Source organism: Mus pahari, chromosome 5 (assembly GCF_900095145.1).
Source record: "Mus pahari chromosome 5, PAHARI_EIJ_v1.1, whole genome shotgun sequence".
In the NCBI taxonomy this organism is placed as follows: Eukaryota; Metazoa; Chordata; class Mammalia; order Rodentia; family Muridae; genus Mus; species Mus pahari.
Genome location: NC_034594.1, coordinates 56,857,744 through 56,882,153, shown reverse-complemented (window position 1 = coordinate 56,882,153; position 24,410 = coordinate 56,857,744). Strand labels below are relative to the sequence as shown.

The following is a 24,410-nucleotide window of genomic DNA, read 5'->3' as shown; positions in this document are numbered from 1 at the left end:
AGAGGCTGGCAGAACCCCGTGTATCCATGTTCCATGTGGAGGGAATGTGCAAAGTACCCTGGGAATGCAGAGAATGGAGCTACGACTGCCAGTAACTCATTCTGTAATGCCGAGAAAATCCCAGCACCCCTAAGCCTCATGAGTGTCTGCTTGGCAAACATAGCTTCCAAAATGGAACCTGAATTTCCGTGTTTTCCTGTCTGACCCAAGGTTTTCTGAAAGCAGGCAAAAGGCAACTCCCATTTTCCTGCTTGACCTAATCAGACATTTTACTCTAATGAGCACTCCTCTCACTGGGCGTCATGATGAATGAGGCTGTCAGGCTGCCAGTTTTGAAACCAAGTCAGCCACACTTTTCAAGCATTGAGACTTGCACTGTAAATCAGGCACATTTGGCTTGTGTGAGGCTGAGCCAGCCACTGCATTTGTTGAGCTTCAAGCTCCAAAGCTGCTGTAACACTTAAAAATTAGTCATGACTCAGGGGACTGAGCTGATTTATCCCTTTTGGTGGACAGAGTGGCATGTGTTTTTGGAACAAGAAACTGAGTACAGACTCTGCCCTAGGGTAAGCTCTTAGTTTTGTAGCAGGGAGGGTAGCTGTGGCGAGCATGCAAGGCCGCTGCTCTGAAAGTTACTGGCTGGTTTCAGATGTTAATCGTCATTCACTTCAATGTCAGGAATGACCAAACTCTAAACAAAATATTTGAAAAAGCCAGGAAAACTGCAGGGATGAGCAAAAGACTGCCTGTCTGGAACAGCTAGCACAGACAGTTTGCACAATCCGGCCTTCCCACGTTTTAAACACAATTGAGCCCTGCAGTCACAGCACCTCCCTCAGTGCTTGTGGAAGCTGCCACTAGGCCTCAAATCTCACTGAAATTCAAGAAAGGATCTCTGGGTCAAGGATGAGCAAGTCTTAAAAGGAACAGGAAGCTAAGGATGTGATGAGCTTGACATGCCCTGTAAAGGGTTTGGGGGTTTATATCATCAGGAGCAGATCAGCATACCCCGCTCATCCAAGGAGCAGCCTCACGTGCGTGGTTTCAGGTTTGGACTGGGTCACTGCTGTACTAAGTGCAGTGGGTTCGAGCTCTCATATAAGCTCTAGACAACCTCCCTTTCTTCTCGAAGGACTCCCTCAGACCTTCTATCTTCCAGACGGCGCCTGCTTTGAACTCCATTCCCCTGCCTCCAAGTTACAGTGAAATAGTTCCCAAACTCTCACCTTGTCCCAGACACCCCTGGAAGTGAGAGGATGGTCTGTTTCTTTTTGCCCTTCCTAAGTGGATATGAAAATAAGGAATTTATGTTTTAAGCCTTTAATTGCAAGGTCTGTTTCAGAGTTGTATTTCTTCTTCCTTCCTTGAGCATCATGGCCGCCACAGACCATAACTGTTGGTCTTTTCAAGGGTTGTTTCCTCAGCACACTATTCATACACACACACACACACACACACACACACACACACACACACACACACACACACACACACACCTGATGTCAGTGCTTATTTGCCGTGGGTTACTGAACATTAAACACGGGCATGCATAAGACCTTGGAGTCAGTCTCCAGCTGACAGAAAGTAGACATAGATGAGTGAAAGAAGGGTCCGGTCTTCATAATTTTTGGTATACCTATGTGTTCAATGAAGGCTGAAGAAGATTTTATTATAGGTTTGTGAATACCTATCTTCTGAGACACTGTCCATCAAATCTGGAGCCTCAGATAATAGAACATTATCCAGCATCCACATGTGGAATGCGGCTTTCTGAAGAGGGCTTATGTCATCAGTCTGGATTAATTTAATTTCACCATTTCATATTTTTGGCATGTAGAATTTCCAATTAATAATTCAAAAAACATGGGTGTAAGGAGACTGACGTTAACAGTTTTTGAAGTAGCATCCTTCTCATATGAGATGGCATCTTAGCTGAGTAAATATATCATTTTTAATATAGAAAGTTATTTTAGTGTGCTTGATTCCACAAAGTTAAGATCTGCTAACGTGAGTATAATGTGCCTTGTCATGCATCCAGTGCTGTATTTTTTTAATAGATAAAAATCCATTCCAGGTTTATGTTAACAAAATAAAAGCCAACCCTCAGGAATATAATTTTCTTTCCCCTGTATGCATTAGAATTTTAGAGATTTCTTTTCACATTTGTTTCTTGGCTTCTCAGCATCATTTTAAAATAAAAGTGTGTACTTTGGTGCTGCCATATAAAAGCATTTGAGGAAGGCTGTTGCTGTTTTTTGTTTTTCTTTTCCTTACAATTGAACATATATTTTTAATATTCTTAAGCTTTCATGAATATGTTTAATTGATTTAGGAATTTTGTTCTTCTGTTTAATTAAAAAAAATAAGATCTACAACTTGTCAGACATTCCACATCTAGAATTAATTCACTGCCAGTCCTTGCGTATATCTGTGGCCATGTTACACTTCTGCGTGCAGCTACAAAGTGATAGTTTTATAGTTTACACAGATGCGGTTACACTTAATCTAGTTTATCTGAATGCATACTATTGATCTCCTTTTTAATGGTTACATACTATTTTACCATATGGAAGCAGAGTGAGCATGAATGAATAGATGGTTATGAGACTTTTCCTAAAGTATGTCTTTAAGTGAGTATCATTTTCCCTTGAACAAATAATTATTTTTAGAAATAACAAATTGTCAGTTCTTAGGTACATACATTTAAATATTTGATAATTTAGTAAATTATTTTCTAAACTTTTTAACTGATTTTTTTCTCTTTTTTATTTTGACTTGGTTGGTTTTGAGACAGGTCTTGCTCTGTGACCTTGACTATCTTCAAACTCACATCCTGCTTACAGGTTCACATGAGCCAACATACCCAGCATAGTTATGTCATACATATAAATATATGTTGCATATGGTACTATATTGCATACATTAATTATACCTATAAAATGGATTTTACTGTGCCATTTTCTTTTCTTCCTATTCTCCTCCTCTTCTTAAAACAGGTACATCTGGTTTGGTCAGAACTTGTAAACCAGGCTGGCCTCCAGTCTGACTGCCTTTGCCTGGTGCTGGGATTAAGGGCACCCACTGGCTATTGTGCCCTGTGTTTTATTCACACCCCTATGGCCTGTCCCTGAGTACTTGCTGCTGATCTTCCCGTCTAGTCCCTCCTTCACTTCCATGCCTTTGCTTACTTATTTCCACTGCACTAATTTATAGTCCTGTCAGGAATACATCAGGGTTCTTGGTTCCCTACATTAGCTGTGGTCATTTAGAGCATACTAAAATTCTTTAGGAGATAGGTCTGCAGCATGAGTTATGGTTTTGTGAGTACCAGTGTTGAAAATGCTGCTGGAAAGATGCTACAGTGAAGTGCTTCACATTCCGAGTCTGCCGTACTGTGAATCTCCAGTTTGAGCAAAATATCAGCCCTTGATTTTTCTAGAAGCTTTTTGTTCTCCCCTTATACTTTTGTTCTGTCAGCATCTTTATTTGGTGTCTGGGTACATGTGAGCATAAGGAGGACTCTGTACCCTAGATGATATTATTCCCAGAAACCACTAATTCTCCTCTAATCATTGGTGCAACAGGATCTACACTGCCTGGAAGCCTATGGCAAAGCCTAGGATATGAGTCACATGCTCAGGACACTGTGTGCCACTCCCTTTTCTTTTCCTTTAAAAAAAAAAAAAAAAAAGTCATGTGTTGAGCTCACAGAACTGCATCTAGCCACCCCTCCTTTGGGTGGTTTAGATCAGCTCTCTCCAGGCAGTACTTTGAAGTCTGTGCAATACATGGATAATTTAGGCTGACATACTTGGCAGGCCCATTTAAGAAGCAGAATTGTTTGATGGCATGACACAAGAGGTCTGTTAACTGAGTTATAAAGAACCAAGGCATTTCCAACAAACCCTAGCCTTGGCATGAAATCTAAATAGTTTGTACTTTGTGGCATGCAGTCTTTACTTCCTGTGATGTAATATGGCCTCTCTTGCAGAAGGCAAGGAGGTGGGAATTATAGCATACCTCATCATTTTTCTGTAGGCGGTGATGGGAATGTAGAGTGAATGTTTAAACAAAATATGAAGAACCAAATCCAGAGGAGGTGGTACCTCTGGAAAACGTGAAAAACAGTGGGGTAGGGAAGTGACACCTTAATAATGAGGTTAACACACAGCCAGCCCTCAAAGTATTGCACAATTAAACCTAGATGTTAGTTTATTTCCCACATAAGTTATAAACATCCTGAAACTTTTCTTAGAAGAAATAAACTTTAATTTTATTTTTTATCTTTTTGAAGACAAGGTCTCATGTAGCCTAAGATACCTTTAAACTCACTGTGTCCCCAAGGATGCCCTTGAACGTGAGATGCCAGTGCCACCGTGCAGTGCTAAAGCACTCTGTCAACTGACTCTGTTTGCAACTCTTTAAAACAGTTTTAACTGTAATTTTTTTTTTTTTTTTTTTTTTTTTGCTATAGTTCCTCAAAGCACACAAATTGCTTTAAAACTTCTGTGGTTTTGGTGTAGATATTTTACTGTTATCAAGAAAGGTTCACTTTAAATAATTTGGAGATTAGGCAAAGGTTACCAAACTAAGGCAGCTTCTTCTCATTTGCATCAGTGAGCTCTCTGAATGGCGGCCTTACTGTCGGCCTGCTCTCTCATGGTGAGGATGGAACTACAAAGTGGGTTCAGTGCATGCCTGTGTTCAAGTGGAGGCCTGTGACACCAACAAATGGGGACCACATGGCAGGCGTGCCCAGAAGCAAGTCACCAGTATGAAAGGGCCATTTAGTTCTGTTGCACTTCATTTTCTCCCTTCAGGAGGAGAAAGGCTGTGTGTGTGTGTGTGTGTGTGTGTGTGTGTGTGTGTGTGTGTGTGTGTGTGTNGTGTGTGTGTGTGTGTGTGTGTGTGTGTGTGTGTGTGTGTGTGTGTGTGTGTGTGTGTGTTTTCACATTTCTGCAGCAGAATTAGGCCTCTCATTTTAGTTTATGCATACTGTTGGGTTCCCTGGCATTTATAACTGCCTGACTTTAATATTACCCTTAGCCTCACCTTTGACTAGAGAGTTTAGATAGCGGAGTTCTTGATCCTTGGTGGGAACAGTAGCATGGGGGGCAGCACGGCGCTCGTCCCTGAGGCTGCCTTGGAATATTTTTCAAATACTGTTGATGGACACAGATTCCAGATTTTAAAAAAATAATTTATTTCAGTGACTTAAAAAATTTTAAGAATCATAAAAACTTTGGAGAAGTAAAACATCTGTTCTTTGTACTAAAAATGTTTCAAGAATGCACATCTTTGACTACATTAAGCAACTATATGGCTAGGCATGCATTTATTCTTAACCTGTTTCCCTTCTAAATCCTTTATGGTGCAATGTAGGGCAGTGGAGAGAGAGGGGTTTAGTCAGTCCTGAGCATGTCCTGATTTGTAACTTCATAGCTGTGGAATTGATAATGATTAGCCTGAGCTAGTTAGCTTGACTTTGGGCAACTTCACTTAATTGCCTTGAGGTTTGACTTCTCCATCTGCTTCATAGAAACAGTAATCCTTGCTGCGTAGTGTCTAGAGTGTAATGATGACATTGATGGCTGCCTGGTAGATATTCAGTCCCTGGTCAGAGCTTACCGGCAGCTTGACTGCCTGAGTATCTGGCTATCAGGGCGATAAAAGGCCATCTGTGCCAGCATGGCTAGTGGCTTTTACCTGTGTAAAAGCTGCGCCGAGCTTTTGTTCAGCCCATGTGAACAGAGGCAGCTCGCTGTGTTCAAGTCATTTCCTAAGACAGGTATTGTCATTCTTTTTTCTTAATTTAAAAAGCAAAATGAGTCCAAATGCATGCAAATTTGTATTTAGAGCTATGTGCCTCTAGTTTAAGGGTCATGGCATTTACCTAAGTTTTAGGCAAGTTTTAAAGTTAAATCCTGCTGTTGACTTTAAATGCTCCTTTATGTGCTATGTACCTTATCCGCCTGAGATCCTGAACACCCATCACCCTGCAAATCCTCCATGTTTTCCCAGTTTAGTCACATTTTCCCCACAGTTTACTTTATTCAACTACCATCTAGTCCCAGTTGCTTAAAAAATGCTTTTCCACCCTGGCATGAGTGGCTCCTTTCATTCATTACAGTGCCTCTGAGAACCTTCTACCTCTTAGGGCCATTGACAGTTGCTGAAGTTGGATCTGGGAGTAGTGTCTCACTGTTTATATGCTGGTCCATTATCCAGTTATCCATTGGGGTGCATCTCAGGTTGTGAGTCTTTGCGGGGTTTGTGTGTGTGTGTGTGTTTGGGGGTGGGAGACAGGGTTTCTCTGTGTAGCCTTAGCTGTCCTAGAACTTGTTCCGTTGATCAGGCTGGCCTCAAATTCAGAGATTTGCCTGCCTCTGCTTCCCGAGTGCTGGGGTAAAAGGAATGTACTACCACTCCCTGGCAGTTTGTCTTATTTTTATATAAGGCAACATATATTAATCATGGTAAGATTTTAAAATGATCAAATGTAGAAAAAACTATCTCATTTAAACATAACCTGTTAACATTAGATTTATTTCATTTGAGTCCTTTTTCCCTATCCGTGGATGTTTCTGATTACAGCTGTATTTAGTATAGTTTTGATTCTCCACATACTTTTAGAAGTTACTCTGGTGGTTTAAAATACAGATGCAAGCTGCCTTCTTAGTAGCTTTCCATGCATAGCACAGCAGCAGTTCTACATGTCTACACTGTGTGAAAGACCACTGAAACAGTTCCATCAGACATAGCTGTGCCCGGGAGCCACACTTGTCCCCTCCTTCTTTCTGTCAGCCCCTCCTGTTTCTGTTAGGATGTCTATGAGGTTTGGGGGAGGGTGAAGCCCATGGGAGTGTCCTTTCACACACCGTTCTGCCTTCAATCACATTAAACAGCAAAAGGCTTCAATACTCATGTGTGAAAGTCATGTAGGTTTGACCTGCTGTGTCTAGCTCATTTCTCTTGGTGTGATGTCTTTGCGATTGATTTATATCCTTTGTTTTACTTCTTTCATGAAAAAAAAAAAAAGATTGTAAAAATTTTATGTGTATGGGCATTTTGCTTGGATGTTTGTCTATGTCCTAGGAGCTCAGAAGACAGGGTCAGATTCCCAGGAGTTGTGGGTGGTGGCAAGCTGCTATGGATGGGTGCTAGGATCTAAACTTGAGTCCTTATAGCAAGAGCAACAAGTGCTCTTAACCACCGAGTCAGTTGTCCAGCCCCTCATTCCAGGTTTTAATTGTGAAGGGTTATGTAGAATTCTATGTATATATTACATACATTTTGTAAAGATTATAAAGTAAGCAGTACTGTACTGGAATTACAGCCTGGCTATGTGGATGTTGGGCCCCTCAGAGTCTGGTGTGATGCTTCTGCTTCAGTGCCGTCCCTGGACCGGGGCAACTTCTCTCTAACTTTGCTTCATAGTTTTTCAACCTGTGCAGTTTCTTTGAACAACATAATTTAGTTTGGTTTCTTTTTTAACTTGTTGGCCTCCTTTAAGAAAAGAATACAGATCTGGGTGTACAGCAAGGTCCTCAGTTCAGTCTCCAGGACTGTCCCCAGGTTTTATATGTCTTACTGTTCTAAGTGTTTGCTCGTGTCCGTTAAGGAGAGCTGTCCCAGAATGCCTCCCCCAGCCTCCACACTGCTCCGAGAGGTGACCGGACTGCACTCACCCCATCTAGGTTTCTACAGCTCCATTGGAAATGATGTAGTATGTGTTCTGCAGAGAGTTCTTTTGGTATTTAATAGTAGTATTTGAGTGATATCATGAATATAGAATATGAATCATTAACTGATACATTTTGCTCCAGTGTTTACAGCAAATTTTACAAGCAGTTTCTGTAGTGAAGCCTTTTGACGTGGGGCCAGCCCCGAAAGCTAGTCACTCCTCCCCACATAGTAAACACCTTTGAAAACTTGGTGACTAAAAAGTTTGATCTTTTCATGAATGTCTGAGGCTGGATGCTTCTCTTGATGTCAAATAATCTGTTAATCTCCTTCTGTTAACTTTGTTCAGGTTGCTTAAATAATGGCTAATGTGATCCAATGACCAAGTCTTTTTTGATTTCCTAGATGTAGGTGCGAAAAACTACAGGCATCTCTGTGCTGTCTATTACAACAAGAATCCCGGGTTTGAGATCATCCATGGCTTGCTGGACAGAATTATGCAGCTGCTCGATGTGCCTCCTGGTGAGGAAAGCGGGGGCTACATGATCAAAGCGTCCGCAGGTAAGATGCCAGGATTGGCAGGCCTGATGAAAGGCCACACCCTGGTTTTGATAAAGTCCGCTTTCCTTTCATCTTGCTTTTGATTGAGAGTGTGAGCAGTAAAGGGCAGAGAACCTTATTTCAATTGTTAGTATTTTCTAGAAAATACTACTCCCTTCCCTCCAGTGCCTCAAGGGGTTTGCTCTTCACACTCGCTAGGAGATGCTGCGCCGTGTGGCTTTTGCAAGTAGCCGAGTTGTGGTAGCAGCCTAGGTGGCACCATTTCGTGTGCCTGCAGCTTTGAGGCAAGGCAAGAAGAATGCCACTGAAAACCCCACTTGTTTATCAAGGAGCCAGGTGGAGTCCACTGCCAAAAGCCCAGTTCAGTCTCTGGCTTTAATTTAGGCCAATAAATGCCGTGTGTGTGTGTGTGTGTGTGTGTGTGTGTGTGTGTGTGTGTGTGTGTGTGCGCGCTGTGCACCTAATATGCTGGTTTCTCCTTGTCTGAGGAGTTGTGAAGCTTTTGCTGTTTGTTCTCCTGTGGCTTGAATCTAAGTTTATTTTCTTTGACAAGAAACCTAAAAACAATTGAAGCAAAGTATTTTTATCACTCGTTCCTGCTATTTACCTTGATGTTTTTAGAACTGGATTTGGCATCCTAAATTTCCACCAGAACCTTCATTTTGAAAGTGTTATTTAGCAGTTATTTATAGTGAGATTTGGTGAGGAAATATTTTGGAGCTTTGCTTATATTTATTTTCTTAATCCTCAGAATTTTCTCTGTTTTTTATTTTTTATTGTGGCTTGTTTTCTTTTTTATTTTGAACCATTTTTTAAAATAGCTCTGAAATATCTAGCTGTGTTGGGCTATTTGCTCATATAGAGTTGAATGGTTTAATAGTAGCAGGAATTTGGCATTTCCATACATATCTCATTGGGTGTGATTCAGTGAAGATGTGTTATACTTGCATAGTAGAGTCCAGTGCTGCAACTGGACCTTAGAGTCCACTTAGTACAGTATCTGGGCTTTATAAGCGAAGCAGTTCAGGGGAGGCAAGTTTTATGGGTTGGGCCTGGTTGTTCATGTCAAACCCGGGCCTCTTCCTCCAGTTGCTTCAGGTCTTATTGTGCACACACTGTCAACAGTGGTAGGGTTCTAGAAATGACTGGGGGAAGTGTCAGGGTCTTTGAAAGAATAGAGCCAGGGTCTGTCCCACAGAGCCCTTGGGCAGATCTGAAGGTGAGTACTGTGGGATGCATGTGGAGTAGAGAGCTGTCCGTGTGACTTCAAGCTGTGGGAGTTCTGGATGCGGCAGGGGCCTTCGGGTAGCTAGAAAGGGTTGAAGCCGCTGCTTCTTTTGAAGCAGGTGAGTGGTAGCAGGTCTGTACTTCATTCAGTGGGATTAATGCAGCCACAGTGCATGTGGTCTGGAGGCAGGAAGAATGATGGCGAGTCAATGGTGGGAGGCCTTATAGGGTACTGTGGAGCAGTGGAAGGGAGCTGTCTTAGTCAGGGTCTCTATTCCTGCACAGACATCATGAGCAAGAAGCAAGTTGTGGAGGAAAGGGTTTATTCTGCTTACATTTCCACATTGCTGTTCATCACCAAAGGAAGTCAGGACTGGAACTCAAGCAGGTCAGGAAGCAGGAGCTGATACAGAGCCATGGAGGGATGTTCCTTACTGGCTTGCTTCCCCTGGCTTGCTCAGCCTGCTCTCTTATAGAACCAAGACTACCAGCCCAGAGATGGCACCTCCCACAAGGAGACCTCCCCCCTTTATTACTAATTGAGAAAATGTCTTACAGCTGGATCTCATGGAGGCATTTCCCCAACTGAAGCTCCTTTCTCTGTGATAACTCCAGCTGTGTCAAGTTGACACAAAACTAGCCAGTACAGAGCCCTTCTATAAGACTGTCTTAAGACTGAGCTTCAGAAGCCACCAGAAGATAAAAACAGCAGCATCCAATATTTGGAAATTTTCATAGTCTATATTACTAGAGCCTTGTATGACAGCCAGTAGGTGTTGATCTTAAAAATTATATTTTTGTAATTTCAAACTCACATAATTTGAATCATGTGGATATTAAAAGTTCAAAGCAATAGAGAACTTATTAGCATCTAATTTCCCTAATAAAAAGTATCTGCTATTTTAGCCTAGAGTTGTTTTTAAATTACAAAACACATCTATAAATTATGACTATTTCTCTTCACCCCTTTCCCCTGGAACTAACTAGGTCTGTAGATCAGGCCTCAAATTCAGAGATTGCCTGCCCCTGCCTACTGATTATTGGGATTAAAGGAGTTTGTCACTACCAGCTAGCTTTTTTTAGTCTTACCAAGTAACTCTGGCAGTCCTGGAACTCACTATGTAAACCAATCTGGCTTTGAATTCAGAAAATTTGGCCAACTTCTGCCTCCTGAATCTAGGATTGAAGATGTGTGCCACCAGGCCTATCCAGTGATTATAACTATTAATTACTTGTAGTTCTTTATGTTTCTTTTGCTTAGGGCAAATTGTTACTTTTTTTTTTCCTTTTCAGTGTTAGAGATTGCACCCAGGGCTTTGGGCCGCCTAAGCAAACACAGCTACTGAGCTATACTCTGCCCTGTTTTTTTGATATAGGATCTGGCTGGTTAGCCTAGCTTGCCTTCAGTTTTCCATCCTTTTTCTCTGCTTCCCGAGTATAGAGATGATTGGCAAGAGCCACCACACCTAGCTACCTTTGTTTGTTTGTTTGCTCGTTTGTTTTTGATCTGAGAATTTAAGGGCTCAGACTTAGTTTATCTTTTGGGTCTAATTTGGCTCTCAGAATACCATAGTGTTTTTAAAACTTGTGTGACTTTGAAAAGTTTTGCTATAAGGTGTACACATGGGTGGCCTGGATCAGTATTGCCTAGTATGTCTAACTGGCTTTCATTGAAAAGAGAAGGGAAAAGCAGTACTTTCCTGTCATCAGTTTACAGTCACCATCAGCAGCCACATCCGGCTCCTTGGGCTCTGGGACATGTGCCTAGTTCCTGGGTGCTTTTCTCTTAGGACTGCTTTTTGTAAAAGCCATCAAACCAAAGACAATTAGTGTCATTATAAGTAATGGCTCTTAATTTTCCACAGGGATTTCTCAGTTTGTTTGATTCTCTAATGACAAATATGATTTTTTTTATGGTCAGAAAAAATCAAGGTCTAAATAAATGGCTTGTTAAAATAAGTCAGCATGAAAAAAACGTTCATTCTGCCTGTGATGTGTATCTGCATATACCACAACTAAGGAACAACAAACAGCTTTCCAGAATCCTGAGTCATTTTGTCAGCACAGGGATTTAGTCATTGGAGTGCGTTTAGCTGTATCTTTTTTTTAGGTTTACTGATAGTTTGTGCGCGCGTGTACACACAATGTATGTGTATATGGTAGGAAAAGATCTTCAGAGTAGGGCAAGTAGAACCAGAATTAGAACTACTGTTTCATGCCATTTTTGATTACTAAACTGTCTTTTATTACTTAAGCATATGGTTTACTTTTTAATAATTAAACATCCCTAGCGGCTTTGCAGTTATACTTTAGCTTAGTCTGTTTAGCAGACTTCTTGATCGTGTGACTTGGGTCTTGTCGCTTTCTGTCTCTTAGTGCTTTCTTACAAGCTTCCTTGTGTGCTACTGTGCTGGGAGAATACGTAGAGTGGAGCTTAATCTTCCTCTTAGAACCTGGCCTTGCCCATTGGAAGAGAGCTCTGGAAATTCGTTTGGTTGATCATCACCCAGCTCCCAAGGAACGTGCTGACTTACTGAAGGTGCATAGCCTTACTGACCGAGTAGTAGCACTCTCTGCGGCTGTGGGTGTCTGCAGCACTCAGAGAGCTGTGGCTGCAGCCAGTGGGGAAAGGCATGGTCACTAATCATACATAGTTTTTGTTTTCTGAGCACCTCCACAATTTAAGACCATAAAGTGATGTAGATTGTCAAGTTGATGAGAGAATGGGGTCAAGCTGACTGAAAAACCAGAAACCCTTGAACTTGTTAGCACACTGCAGAGCATTTTAAGGGCTCCAAGTTCAGCACACAGTGGTTTAGAGGTACTTGATCAGATCATTATACCAAATATATGGTTTTGTTTTTTTTCAGGCTTTTTCCCTTCATTTCTGTGGTTTGTTGCAAACTAAATTATGTATGTTAAGATGCACTTAGCCTTTTAACAAAACCACTTCTGGGCAAGGAAAATTCTCAACATTTTTGTGTTTAGAACAGTAATGTGGTTGCTGGGCAAATCAGTGGCAAAAATAATTTCTTGTAGAATGTGGTGGGCTTTGTTTCTGATTGACTACCCTGACCAGCAGTGGTTCCTCCATAGCTTGTTACCTAGTTCAGTTTTGAATTTTTTTTTTTTCAGTTCTACAGAAAGTTCAGTTTAACTTGAGACAAGATCCTTGATGAGCAGATAGGCTTCAGAGCTTTATTTAGTTTGTTGTTTATTTGTTTGTTTTTGACAGTCTGAGCTTTCATGCTACTCAGAATTTATTTCAGGAAATGAAAATTGACCTTGTAATGCCCACATTTAGGGCAGCACCATATGTACTCACCCTGGTTATTAGGTACCTTCTGTTACAGTAACACCTAGTGACCCGAGGTCATGACCTTATTCCTCTTTCAGGACACCTGTGGAAGATCTCAGATGCTAAAATACATGTTTAAAATTGTGCCGTTTCCCTCGTCACTCTTAGTGTAACATGAGCTGAAAATTTCACTGGGACGGTATCTGAACAACATGAAGTAAAGGTGTTCAATTTATGGTTCAGTCCCACAGAACATCCTGGAGTATGATATAGGGATTCTAAGAGCATACCACACTACCATCAGCAAAGACTAATTTACGGCATCGGCTTTGGTAAAATATTTGAAGCTTGGAGCCTTGCGACTCTTTAGTGGTCAGCTTGTGGTCAAAGGTTCCCAATACTGTGTCCATGTGCTCTGAGCGGTAAAAGACTGGGGGCAGGCAGCAGGACAGTAGGACCTCAGGGCTCTTGGAAGCCCTGGCACCTACCTCATGCTTCACTGGGCCTTTCTTATTTGTGAGTGAAGGTTCATGGCTCCTGACTCATTTCTGTGCATAAGGTAAAGGGTCCATGCATGAACATTTAGCTTTCTTCATGTGTGTTGTTCTGCCATTGTTATATTCACAAACCCTACCTGAATGGTTTAGTTTAGTGTTCTGATAGTGTTGTAACAGTGTGACAACCTTTGTGTTGTTGTTGTTGTTATTGTTGTTATTATTATTTCTCCTAAAGACCTTTTTTAGATATTCTCTGTCTTTTTTTCTAAAATTCAAAACTGTTTATTTATCCCCTCCTTAGGCTCGCTCCTACACAGAGGTACATAGCACATAACCCTTTTCTGTTAACAGAAAATTTTCTCTCAGGCCTTTGTTAGAAATGCTCTTCCTGGAGATCTTAAAAACCCTTCCTTTAGCAGATCCTAGGCTCTCAGGAGGAGGCTGGTTCAGTGGCTGTACTTAATGAAGGGAAACTAGTTCAACTCCCAGTGTTCATACCTTGATCCCTGAGGGAGGAAGTGCATCAGTGAGCTGATGGATTTTCTTAACTATTTCCAGACAAAGAAGAGAATGACCATGCCCTAGCTTGAGAGAAGGAAGTGGTCCTGTTCCCATCTACTCAGGACTGACTCCCAACCTCAAGGCAGGCAGTTCTCTGCTTCAGGAATACCTGGTAGTCTCTCTAGTTATCAGCCATACATTTTTCTCTTAATTGCCCTTTGATTAAATTTTAATTCTGTAGATGTACTATATATTGCTTATGTACTACATGTGTAACTGTGTATACAGAACCTATAAAACACAATAATTTTATGTGTGTGGGCATATGCAACTCAAGAGTCAAGTCTAGAGCCTCATCCATGCTAAGCAAGGGCTCTATAAGACTTACTTTAATTGTTCACCGAAGGGTTAACATTGGCCAAACAAATTTTCACTTTAAAAATTTTTTTTTGTTTATACAGTATAGTATGACTATCCTTTGTAAAGTACTTGGATCTTATGTCTTTAAAAGCCTAGTTATTGCATATGAGAAAACATGCAGCATTTGTCTTACTGCATCTGGCTTGTTTCACTTAAAATGAGATTCGGTCCATTTTCTGGCGAATGATCAATTTCGTTCTTCTTTATGGGCAGATAATACTGCACCACCAAGCTAAACTTGTAATTTGGAAGTTGAATTTAAAAACTATTTGCTTTTAGGTTTATATCTGCTGAAAAAGTTTGGGTTCTGTTTTTATTTTAATGTTGGTTTAGTTTTGCTTTTTTGAGACAGGGCTCATAAAGCCTAGGTTGGCCTTGAACTTGCTATATAGACTGATGATCTTAAAATATGATCCTCTTACTACATTTTTACTTATTTGTGTGTGGGGGTCTGGGGCACTCACACCACTGTGTTTTATTGGGGGTGGATATCAGAGACCAACTTGTGGGGATCATCTCTCTTTCCACCATGTGGGGCTGGGGAAGAAACTCGGGTCCCTGGGCTTGGTGATAAGAACCATTGTACTGCCCAAACTTGTGATCCTTCTGCTGCCAGGGTTACAGGCATGTGTCGTCACACTTTGTTTATGGGGTGCTTGAAGTTGAACCTAGGACTTTGCATGCTTGGTGAGGACTCTTCCAACTGAGCTATGACTTTAGACCTCTTTTGAAAAAAAATTATTTATTTACATGTGTAAATAATAGTATATAAAATTACTTATGCCAATTAGCAGTTCATAAAAGTATAATGTCTCCATGATAATAAATGGAACATAATTGAACTAATTGATAATCATAATTTTATGTTTTTCACACTTGACAAAGATAAATTTAGAACTTTTAAAATTAAGTGATAGAAACTTTTTTAATTTAGGGTCAGAGCCTAAGCCACATGCAGATGGTGTCAGGAAGCAACGCACACGGGACAGTACAGCAGTCCTTAGGTGCGTTTAAGTTCTCGCTGTGTGATTTCTAGGCTTGTTTTGGTTTTCGAGACAGTCTTGTTTTATAGACCAGGCTGTCCTTCTCAGTCTCCCGAGAGCTAGGCTCACAGGGCTGTGCCTACCAGGGCAGTGACAGAGAACAGTCTTGGTAGAGCTTTCCGTCACAGTCTTGTATTGCTGAATCCTGTGAGACAGCTCCTGCTTACACTTGCTTGTGTCACAGTCCAGTGAGAGGAACTGAACACTGAGTCAAAATTTTGTCAAGTGGAGCTTAGCTTTGAGGGTTCCAAGCTGTAGGAGACCCGAGGGGACCTGCTGTCTCTGTTCTTAACCTTACTCTTCATCCCCTGTGCTCCCTGATGAGTTTGTACTACTTAGCACTAGAGCCAGCCTTGTGTCCAAGGATCCCTGGTTCCTTTTAGTGAGAAATCAAATTTATGTCATGGTCTTTATGCTAAGGTTGTTCATTGTTGCTCCATGCAGCTTTGTCTCTGGGCATTTTGCATACGAAGATTATGGAGATTCAGAACACACTATTTTGGGTTTTTTTGTTTGTTTGTTTTTGTTTTTTGATTTTGTTTTTAGTGTTGATCTTTTCAAGTCAAACAGGTTTTTGTTTGATTTTTATTTTGTTTGCCTTTTAGTTCTGGGGTTTGAACCTAGGGCCTCCTGTATATGTTAGCCAAATGATTCACCACTAAGATACATCTCTACCCCAACATGGATATTTTCTGTTCATAGTCAGAACCTGAGGATATTTACAGAGTTGTATAGTTCTCTTAGTTTACACTGAAACTCTTGTTTTTTAACACATTTCCATTTTTGTTTGCTTTTACCCATCTGGCTGTGTGTGTCATCAGAGTTTCTTTTTTTAAAGATTTATTTATTTATTTATATGTGTGTATACTGTAGCTGTCTTCAGATACTCCAGAAGAGGGTATCAGATTTTTGTTACAGATGGTTGTGAGCCACCATGTGGTTGCTGGGATTTGAACTCAGGACCTTTGGAAGAGCAGTCGGTGCTCTTAACCTCTGAGCCATCTCACCAGCTCCGTCATCAGAGTTTCAAAATGAGAATTCCAATGTTGTTAACTGTATGACTGCTGAAAATAGTTTAAGTACTACATACAGTCATTTCTTTTATCTGTAGTATATAACCTACGGAGTGAGTACCTATAGATAATAATATTCAGTCTTTGTTTTATTGTTCATTCCATTCCTTTACTGCCTTCTGAGGCTGTGAGATTTTTTTGTTTGTTTGTTTGTCTGATTGTGTGTGTGTGTGTATTTGTGTTGGTTTTTTTTTGAGACAGGGTGTTTCTATATGACCACAACTGGTCTTGAACCCACGGTCCCTCTGCCTTCACCTCTCAGGTGATGGAATTAACAGGTGTGCTCCACTGACCTCAGCTTTCCTTTCATTTGTCCTTCTGTGGTTTGTTTTTAGATATAAGAGCACATAAATGTGTACAGACCCTTCTGCCTTCTCGGCTGAGTGAGCAATGCTGTGTGCGCTGTTGTGTAGCTGGCTTTCTGTTCCAGCAGCCTACACAGAGGCAGCATATTGGGGCTTTTTTCCTTTGGCCCAAATGAACTGTTCATGTGTAGAATCCCAGTTCTCCGACAGTGAACTTTGGCTTATTTCCAGTCAGCACTGCACTGTGTGTAGCCTTGTGCTCATGGTATTTGATGCTTTTGTCAGTGTACTTTTGGAAGAGATTCCTAGAGGTGTGGGGTTGTGGGCCAAAGGGTAATTGGTGGATAACCTTGTGAGTCTCACACTACAGGTGCAGCCGATGAGATGATCTTCTGTACACTGAATTGTAGGTTCTGTGGTTTGTCTTTTCCTTTCTGTTCTCAGTTTCATAGATGGGAAGTGGCATCTCACTAACATTAAGCTCCATCTCTTTTATGAACAAATATGAGCATATTTTCTCATTTGTATTATATTTTAATTTCCTTTTCTCTGAGCCTCTTGTTAATTTCTTTAGATTTATTGGTCTTAGAACTTTTTGTGTTGTTTAACTATTAACCTTTTGTGACAAATATTGTACCTTTTTTAGTTTGTTAACTCTTTGATTTTCTGGCTTTTACTATGGAGGTTTTTAAGCATCATATAGTAAGTTACTCATATCTTTCCTTCTGGAATCTGACTTTCTTAATGGAGATGTTTTCACACTGAGATCAGGAAGGAGGTGTTTACTCCAACCATAGTAATTAAAGCTGGTTCCATTCTTTCTCACAGAGGGCTTCATAGTATTTGCACTTACTGTTTTTGTGGTTGTTACTGTAACTTTTGTTAAATTAACCTCCAAAATTTCCATTGCTGTGAACAGACACCAAGGCCAAGGCAACTTTTTTTTTCCTAAAGATTTATTTATTTTATGTATATGAGTACCCTGTTGCTGGTAGCTATCTTCAGACACACCAGAAAAGGGCATCCAAATCCATTATAGATAGTTGTAAGCCACCATGTGTTTGCTGGGAATTGAACTTAGGACCTCTGGAAGAGCAGTCAGTGCTCTTAACTGCTGAGCCATCTCTCCAGCTCCCACGCAGCTTTTATAAGGACAACATTTAATTGGGGGTGGGGACTGGCTTACAGGTTCAGAGGTTCAGTCCATAATTATCAAGACAGGAAGCATGGCAGCATCCAGGCAGGCATGGTGCAGGAGGAGCTTGGAGTCGCACATCTTGTTCCGAAGGCAAAAAGAAGACTGGCTTCTACTTGGCTAGGAGGAAGGTCTCAGAACCCACCCCACACAGTGACACAGTGACTTCCTAATAGTGTCACTCCCTGGCCCAAGTATAGTCAAACCACCACATATGCCTTTTGAAATTCATGGAGATACTGAGGAAACAGTATCTAATGATCATATTCAATTTGTATGTTTAAAAGATAAAATAACTTTCAAAGGATGGGATAGGTATAGAAGGAAATTATTATACTGAAAGTAGGTAAGAATTAGAAAAGAGACCTAACTTGTGCTTGGGTAAAAGCACAGCTCCCAGCATTACACAGCTTCTCAGAGCCCCTGGCTCATTTCTGAAGACCGCTGGAAGTCAGTTCCTTTCTTAAAGAAGGAGTTCAAGGTCATCCAAATTTATACCAGAACATTGAAAGTCCTTTCCCAGCATTAGAAACAAATTTATCTATAATGAAAATGGAATTTGAGCTGAGACCTTATTTTTCAAAGTTGCACATTTAGGCTGTGACTTTCAGATTTCCCACATGCGTAATATATAGTTAATTTAAGATTCACAGGCAAAACAACCAACCAACCAACCAAACAAACAAACAAAAAACCAAAACAACAAAAAAAAGCCAGGCAGCGGTGGCACATGCCTTTAATCCCAGCACTCGGGAGGCAGAGGCAGGCGGATTTCTGAGTTCGAGGCTAGCCTGGTCTACAAAGTGAGTTCCAGGACAGCCAGGACTACACAGAGAAACCCTGTCTTGAAAAACAAAATAAGATTCACAGAGGCTGTGAAGTAGTGGTCACACCATAGCCAAGAGGGGCTAAACTGCTAAGCTGAGGCTCTCCCAGACACTGGGAATTCTACAGCAGATCCACAAATACAGCATGCACTCAGGGGGCAGCTGGGCTGCGGCTCTTCTTGTCTCTATGGTCAGAAGTTTGGGGTTTTTTTGGATTTTTGTTTGCTTGTTTTTTCTATATTTTTAACAAGCTGTATTCTAAAAGCCTTTATAACTACTTTTACTCTGATTGAAAAAAATCATTGGAAAAGTACATCCCAAAATGATATAGGTGCTAAGTATAAAGGTAATATCTATAGATATTGCTTGGGCCAGTTGGGTAAAGCCTACTGTCTATGAGTTCTATCCCCCGTGCTCCTGCACTCTCTCTCTTTCTCTCTCTGTTTCACACACACACACACACACACACACACACACACACACATACACACACATACACACACACACACCCCAGTAATACGTTGCTTGTTAGCCCTAGGATGCATGATTCCCAGCTACTGGACTGCCATGGATCTTTCACCTTTACCTCGGAGCGAGGTTTATTTACTTTTAGGTAGGTCTTCACTATGTAGCCCAGGCTGGACTCAGATTCTTTTTGCCTCAGTCTTCCAAGTGTCAGGGCCTACAGTGAGTGATGCTATTGAATTCAAATGATTTTGTTAAATCTCTTTGTTGTAAAATGAGAACAAGCGTGTGCCCTGTCTAGGCCAGAGTTTTATTGGGGAAGAAGATAAGTGAATGTGTAAAGGTCTTGTGAGTGGGGAAGTCACTCAAGAGGTTTTCAGTCTGCCACCAGGTAAAGCAGCCCTGGATGGGAGAGCTCCCCACTGCCAGGGTTTAGGATGTGGATTCTAGTCTCAGTTCTGTGCTTTACCTGCTGCCGATTCTTCTCTCCTGTGTAAGCTAGAGGATGGACAGGGCTGTTTGCAAGCCCATTTCCAGCTAGGAGCTCCAAGTAAAGCTCAGAAGAGGCCTCTGCTGTAAGTTCTTGTGCACTGGCTCCTTTTTACCCACCCAGGCTTTTACGTGTGTCACAGCTCAAATCACTCAAGACTTGTTCTAGGAATCTAGAATTTATTCATTAAAGATGCTTTGTTATAGGGGGCCTTTTAGAAATGTTCTAGGGCAGGAGAAATAGCTCAGTGGTTAAGGTCATTTGCTGTTTTTCTAGAGAGTCTGGGTTCTATTCCCAGTACCCATAAAGAGGCTCACAACCCTCTGCAGCTCTTCTGATCTCTGAGGCATGTATATGGTGTCTCTATACGTATGCAGGCAAAAGATTCCTTTATACATTTTAAAATAAAATAAAAATTAAATGTAATTTTGTTTCCCCAAATGATTGTTGTGGTTGTGTTAGTACTCTGTTGTATTAACGGCATCAGCGTGTGTGCTAAGGTTAGAGGTAACAAACTGTTAGTTCTCTAGTTCCTCTTTACATTCTATTTGTTGTAAACCAGAGGAAGCTTGCAAACATGAAGCAGTGGACAGCTTGGCCGGCAGCTTAAAAGCATCCTGCTGCAGGCCCCGTGTGCCTGTGGGCCTCACGTAGGAGGACGGCTTCAGGGCCCTCTTCACCTTTGGCTTCTCGCTCTCTAGCCTATATTATTGCTTGCCTTGGGCAGAGTTCCTAATCACCTTGTGCTTTTCTTCTTCCCATCTGTAACTTACTGCTGCTCAAAGGGCTTGGGCAGATCCACACTCTGAGACCCTCTGACTCCCACTGCAGATGGAAGGATCTGAGCGGAAAAGGAGGACACAGCATCTTTCCCTACAGTTGAATACTCTTTTCTTTCTTTTTTAGTCTTGTTTTGGTTTTGTTTGTTTGTTTGTTTGTTTGTTTTTAAATGTGCATGGTAAACTGAAATCAGATTCTGGAGCCATAACATACCTATTATAATTACATGTTTGAAATTGTGTTTGCTACAAATTAGCTATGGGTCTGTCGATTCTGTGTGGAATTGTGATTTTACAGACTCTCTGCTTTGTCTTCTTAGCTTCACTAGCTCTACCACAGCCATATTGTTACCATTTTGATGTACCTGTGCGAGAAATACATTGCTCAAATTTGGGTTGACAAACAGTCCTGGGTTAGGCAGAAAACTAGGAAAGGAGCTGATGGCTCAGAAAGTCTAGGCAATTGAGTTGTTTATATATCTGTCTATCCTGCAAGTACTTTAAAATGGCAAGATTTAGAAAATGACTTGTGGAGACAAGAGTTGGATGTTAGTATTCTTTAGGAATTTTCAAGTGAATCCTTGCTAACCTACAGTTAAAATTTGTCCTTTGATTTTATATAACTTACTTCGAAGCTAGTTTAAATTGCAGTTGGATAGACTACCTTTAAGCTTTTGCCACCATTTTGATTTCCTTCAGGTTGTGAAATAAGAGTGTGTGTGAGATGCATAGCAAGGTCTGAACTTGTAAAATCTCTCTTAGGTTCCCATAGCATGATCTCTGTAAATTAACTGTCAAGAAAGTGACAGCCACAGAAGCCAAGACTGTAGGTGTCGGTTACCGTTCAGGATAGTTAGTTATAAGACGTTCCAGGGAATGAAAGGGGGTCTATTTCTCTGACACTATCTGCTGAGGAGTCTAGACTGGTCTCAGCCTGGCAGTCTTTTGCTTCCCTGGTGCCAGGAGGACAGGCGTGTGCCACATGCCCAACAAAAGATGGTTCTCTGTTGAAGGCGTTTCTCTAGGAGAAGATGAGGTTGTCTGGGCTTTGCTGATTTCTTGTAAGAATTAGGTCCCAGGTCCTTGTCTAGTACATGATGCCAGTATTAAGACCTGGCCCACTTCCTCCCCGTAAGAGTTAATGGTGTCTGCAGGTGTGTTGGGATTAGCACTGTAAAGTTGTGTAAGGGGTTTTTCTTTCTTTTGATCTTCCGAAAGGGATGAAAGATGGCCATTAAATTCAAAGGATTAGGTCCCTTCTCTTTATAGACTTTAGGTACCATAAATATTCACTTCAAATGCAAGGTGAAGAATTGTGTACATCTGGGAGAAAATGGGTGTTTTATATTACCAGTCGGAAATTATTCAGTCTCCCCTTACAAATTAAATGGTCTTTGCAGAGGCATTTTCTCCTGAGTGCCCCAAGATCAGGAAAAAAAAGTGTTTTGAGTTCATATCTTGGTTGTGGTGCTTTGGGCTCTTTAGAACCCTAAAGCCTTTTACAAGTTAATACCTTACCTATAATGGACCTCTTTTCTCTTGTGTGATCCTGTTTGTCCTCAAAACATCTGCTTATTTTAAAACCAGAGAACAATGGCCTCATAAGAATAAAATTGTGCATACAGTGAGGGTAAAATTGAGATTCCCTTCCTTCCTTCTTTCATTCCTTCCTCCCTCCCTCCCTCCTTCCCTCCATCCATCCTTTGAAATAGTATAGGGTTTGGGGTAGGTACTAACTCTAAAGTTAGCCTATTAACATATTTTTTTTTTCTTTCACCCATATTACATAATCAGCCATTTTGAAAAGATTTAAGACATACTCAGTTGGTACTACAGTTATATAATTTCCATTCCATCCCTGAATTTGGGGACATGTATGTGCCAAAAGTCTAATGAATATAATTTCTGTTATTAGTAATGACATACTACTTTACCAGAATTCTCTGCCCCTGTTATTTGCTCCTCTTCTTCCTCTTCCCCTTACTCCTCCTTCTCCTCCTCCTCCTCCTCCTCTTCCTCCAGATTTGGGTAGTAAAGTATCCAATTACAATCACTTTCGAGTTTGAATCCCAAAATATGTATTGGCAATGTGAAGAAAGGGAAGAGAAAGTTGAATAAGCAGCTGGTACTTCAGAGCTTGCCAAGTAAACTGTTAAGGAGTGAGCTGGCTCTAGCCAGTGGCAGGACTGAGAGGAAGGTGATGAGCCTCATGCTTGATAACACTCTCCGGTACTCTCAGATCAGGGGTCTGCTCAGTTAACCACCTTAAGCTTCTACTTCCGTTGCTTTCTGCAATTAAAGGAATGAGCGAGTGTATGGAAAGCTTCTGCCAACTCTAAGCTGTAATATTGCTCTAAAAAGATGGGAGCAAAATGAAACTGTGAAACGTGTTTGGCAACCGGCAAGAGAAGGCACTCCCAAGTGCTTTGATGGTCAGTTAGCCAGAAAACATGCTAAAGACGGGGTGCTGTGCTAGATTATGGGCCCACGGATGACCCCAAGGACACAAAGACTTTAATTAAGGGGCTTATTCACACCCCGCTAAGTTTGGGAAATTAAGCTCTTCTTTGTGCCTAACTGGTGTTTCTTTTGTCTACACTAGCACATGTATTGCAATAGAGAGCAACATTTCCCAAAATGTGTTCTGCCTTGGAAACGCCATTAATTGTGCCAGGCAAACACAAAACCTTGAGTTTATCTTCTCAAGGAGTTCATGAGGATGTGGTGGGAACTGGTGTGCTGGAGCATTCACTGCTTTTACACAGGAGGAGAGAATGAAGGTACTCTGTAGAGGCTGAACCTTAGTTCCCATTTGCAAGGCGATGGCAGCTTCTTCTGTAGACACAGCATGTTGCCTTTTCTCCGCCGGGATTGGATAAAGTCAGTTTGGCTTCGATCCAGGTCTGACTTTCTGAATGCCTAGGCCATGGCCTTCATGTGTGACTTTGTGTTTTTAGACAGACTTTATCAGTTCTAGCTGGAGCTTTTGGGTTCCATCATCTACCTGGGCAGTAAGCTGAAGTGCTTCCCTTTGGCCAGCAGTGGCCATTGTAAAGGAGAGTTTCTAAAAAGGAGTTCCTGTGTCTGCAGAGACCGATGGACTGATTGCAATGCCAGTACTGTGTATTGTACAGAGATTTGAACTTTGTAGGCTCAGAGACTAATCAATTACTTTATCTTGGGCTGGTTTTAGCCTTATGGACTAGCCGTTCAGTGCCCCACTCTGTATATGAACTAGCACTTTGACTCATAGAACTGTTAGAGCTGATATCTTGTGTTAATAAATTAAAACCTCTTTAAAGCTCTTAAGAGAACACTAGTTTCCATCCATCCATGAGCTAAGAATGCCATCAGATACTATTCTAGGCCTGTAGAAAACCTCTGCATCTCTGTCCCCTGGTATACCCACCATCCAGCCTAAATTTGCCTTGATTTACTATTTTGTTTTGTAAAACTACAAAAACCCTGGGAAACTGGGTTGTTGTTGGTTCTATGGTAGAACCTGGAATTTGGGGTAACAAAGGTGTGTTTTCCCAGGCAGTGGTCACTCATAAAATGCTCCAGAATAAACTAGCTTTCATCCCTTTGAAGTGGAGCGCTGCAGTTGACAGTAACTCTCATCTTGAAGGCCTTGGGCTCCTTGCTGCCTTATGTGGGCTCTGTCCCCCCCCCCTTTTGTTAATGAGGCAGTTCTGACTGGGGAGTTTGATTTGCTCTATAAGTTTCTAAAATACTAAGAATGCTTCTGTTTTTGTAACTTTACATGTAGTTTCTAGTTCACCTGTGGCATAAGTCAAGTGGCGTGTTTGTTTCTTAAGGTACTTTCTGCCCTTTATAGCAGAAGGCCCTTCTGCATGCTTCTCAGTTTGTGTATTTGGAGAACAGAGCCTTAGCTTGTTCTAATTGTGAGATTCTTAGGTGGATGTGCATGCCATCATCTGAACTTATTAGAATCGAAAACTTGAAAAATGGTAATGAAAAATAAAGTTGCCAGGCCAGGCGTGGTGGTGCACACCTTTAATACCAGCACTTGGGAGGCAGAGGCA

The 24,410-nt window shown here is 41.3% G+C and overlaps 1 protein-coding gene across 2 annotated transcripts in view; it reads left to right on the top strand.

The window, feature by feature from the left end:
• Positions 1-24,410, top strand: part of Farsb (phenylalanyl-tRNA synthetase subunit beta) — a 64,910-nt gene that overhangs the window by 37,720 nt on the left and 2,780 nt on the right. For both annotated transcript variants that reach the window (XM_021197339.1, XM_029538594.1), the window contains exon 16: positions 8,089-8,244. In XM_021197339.1, the coding sequence (XP_021052998.1) occupies positions 8,089-8,244 (156 nt within the window). The remainder of the gene's footprint in view (positions 1-8,088; positions 8,245-24,410) is intronic.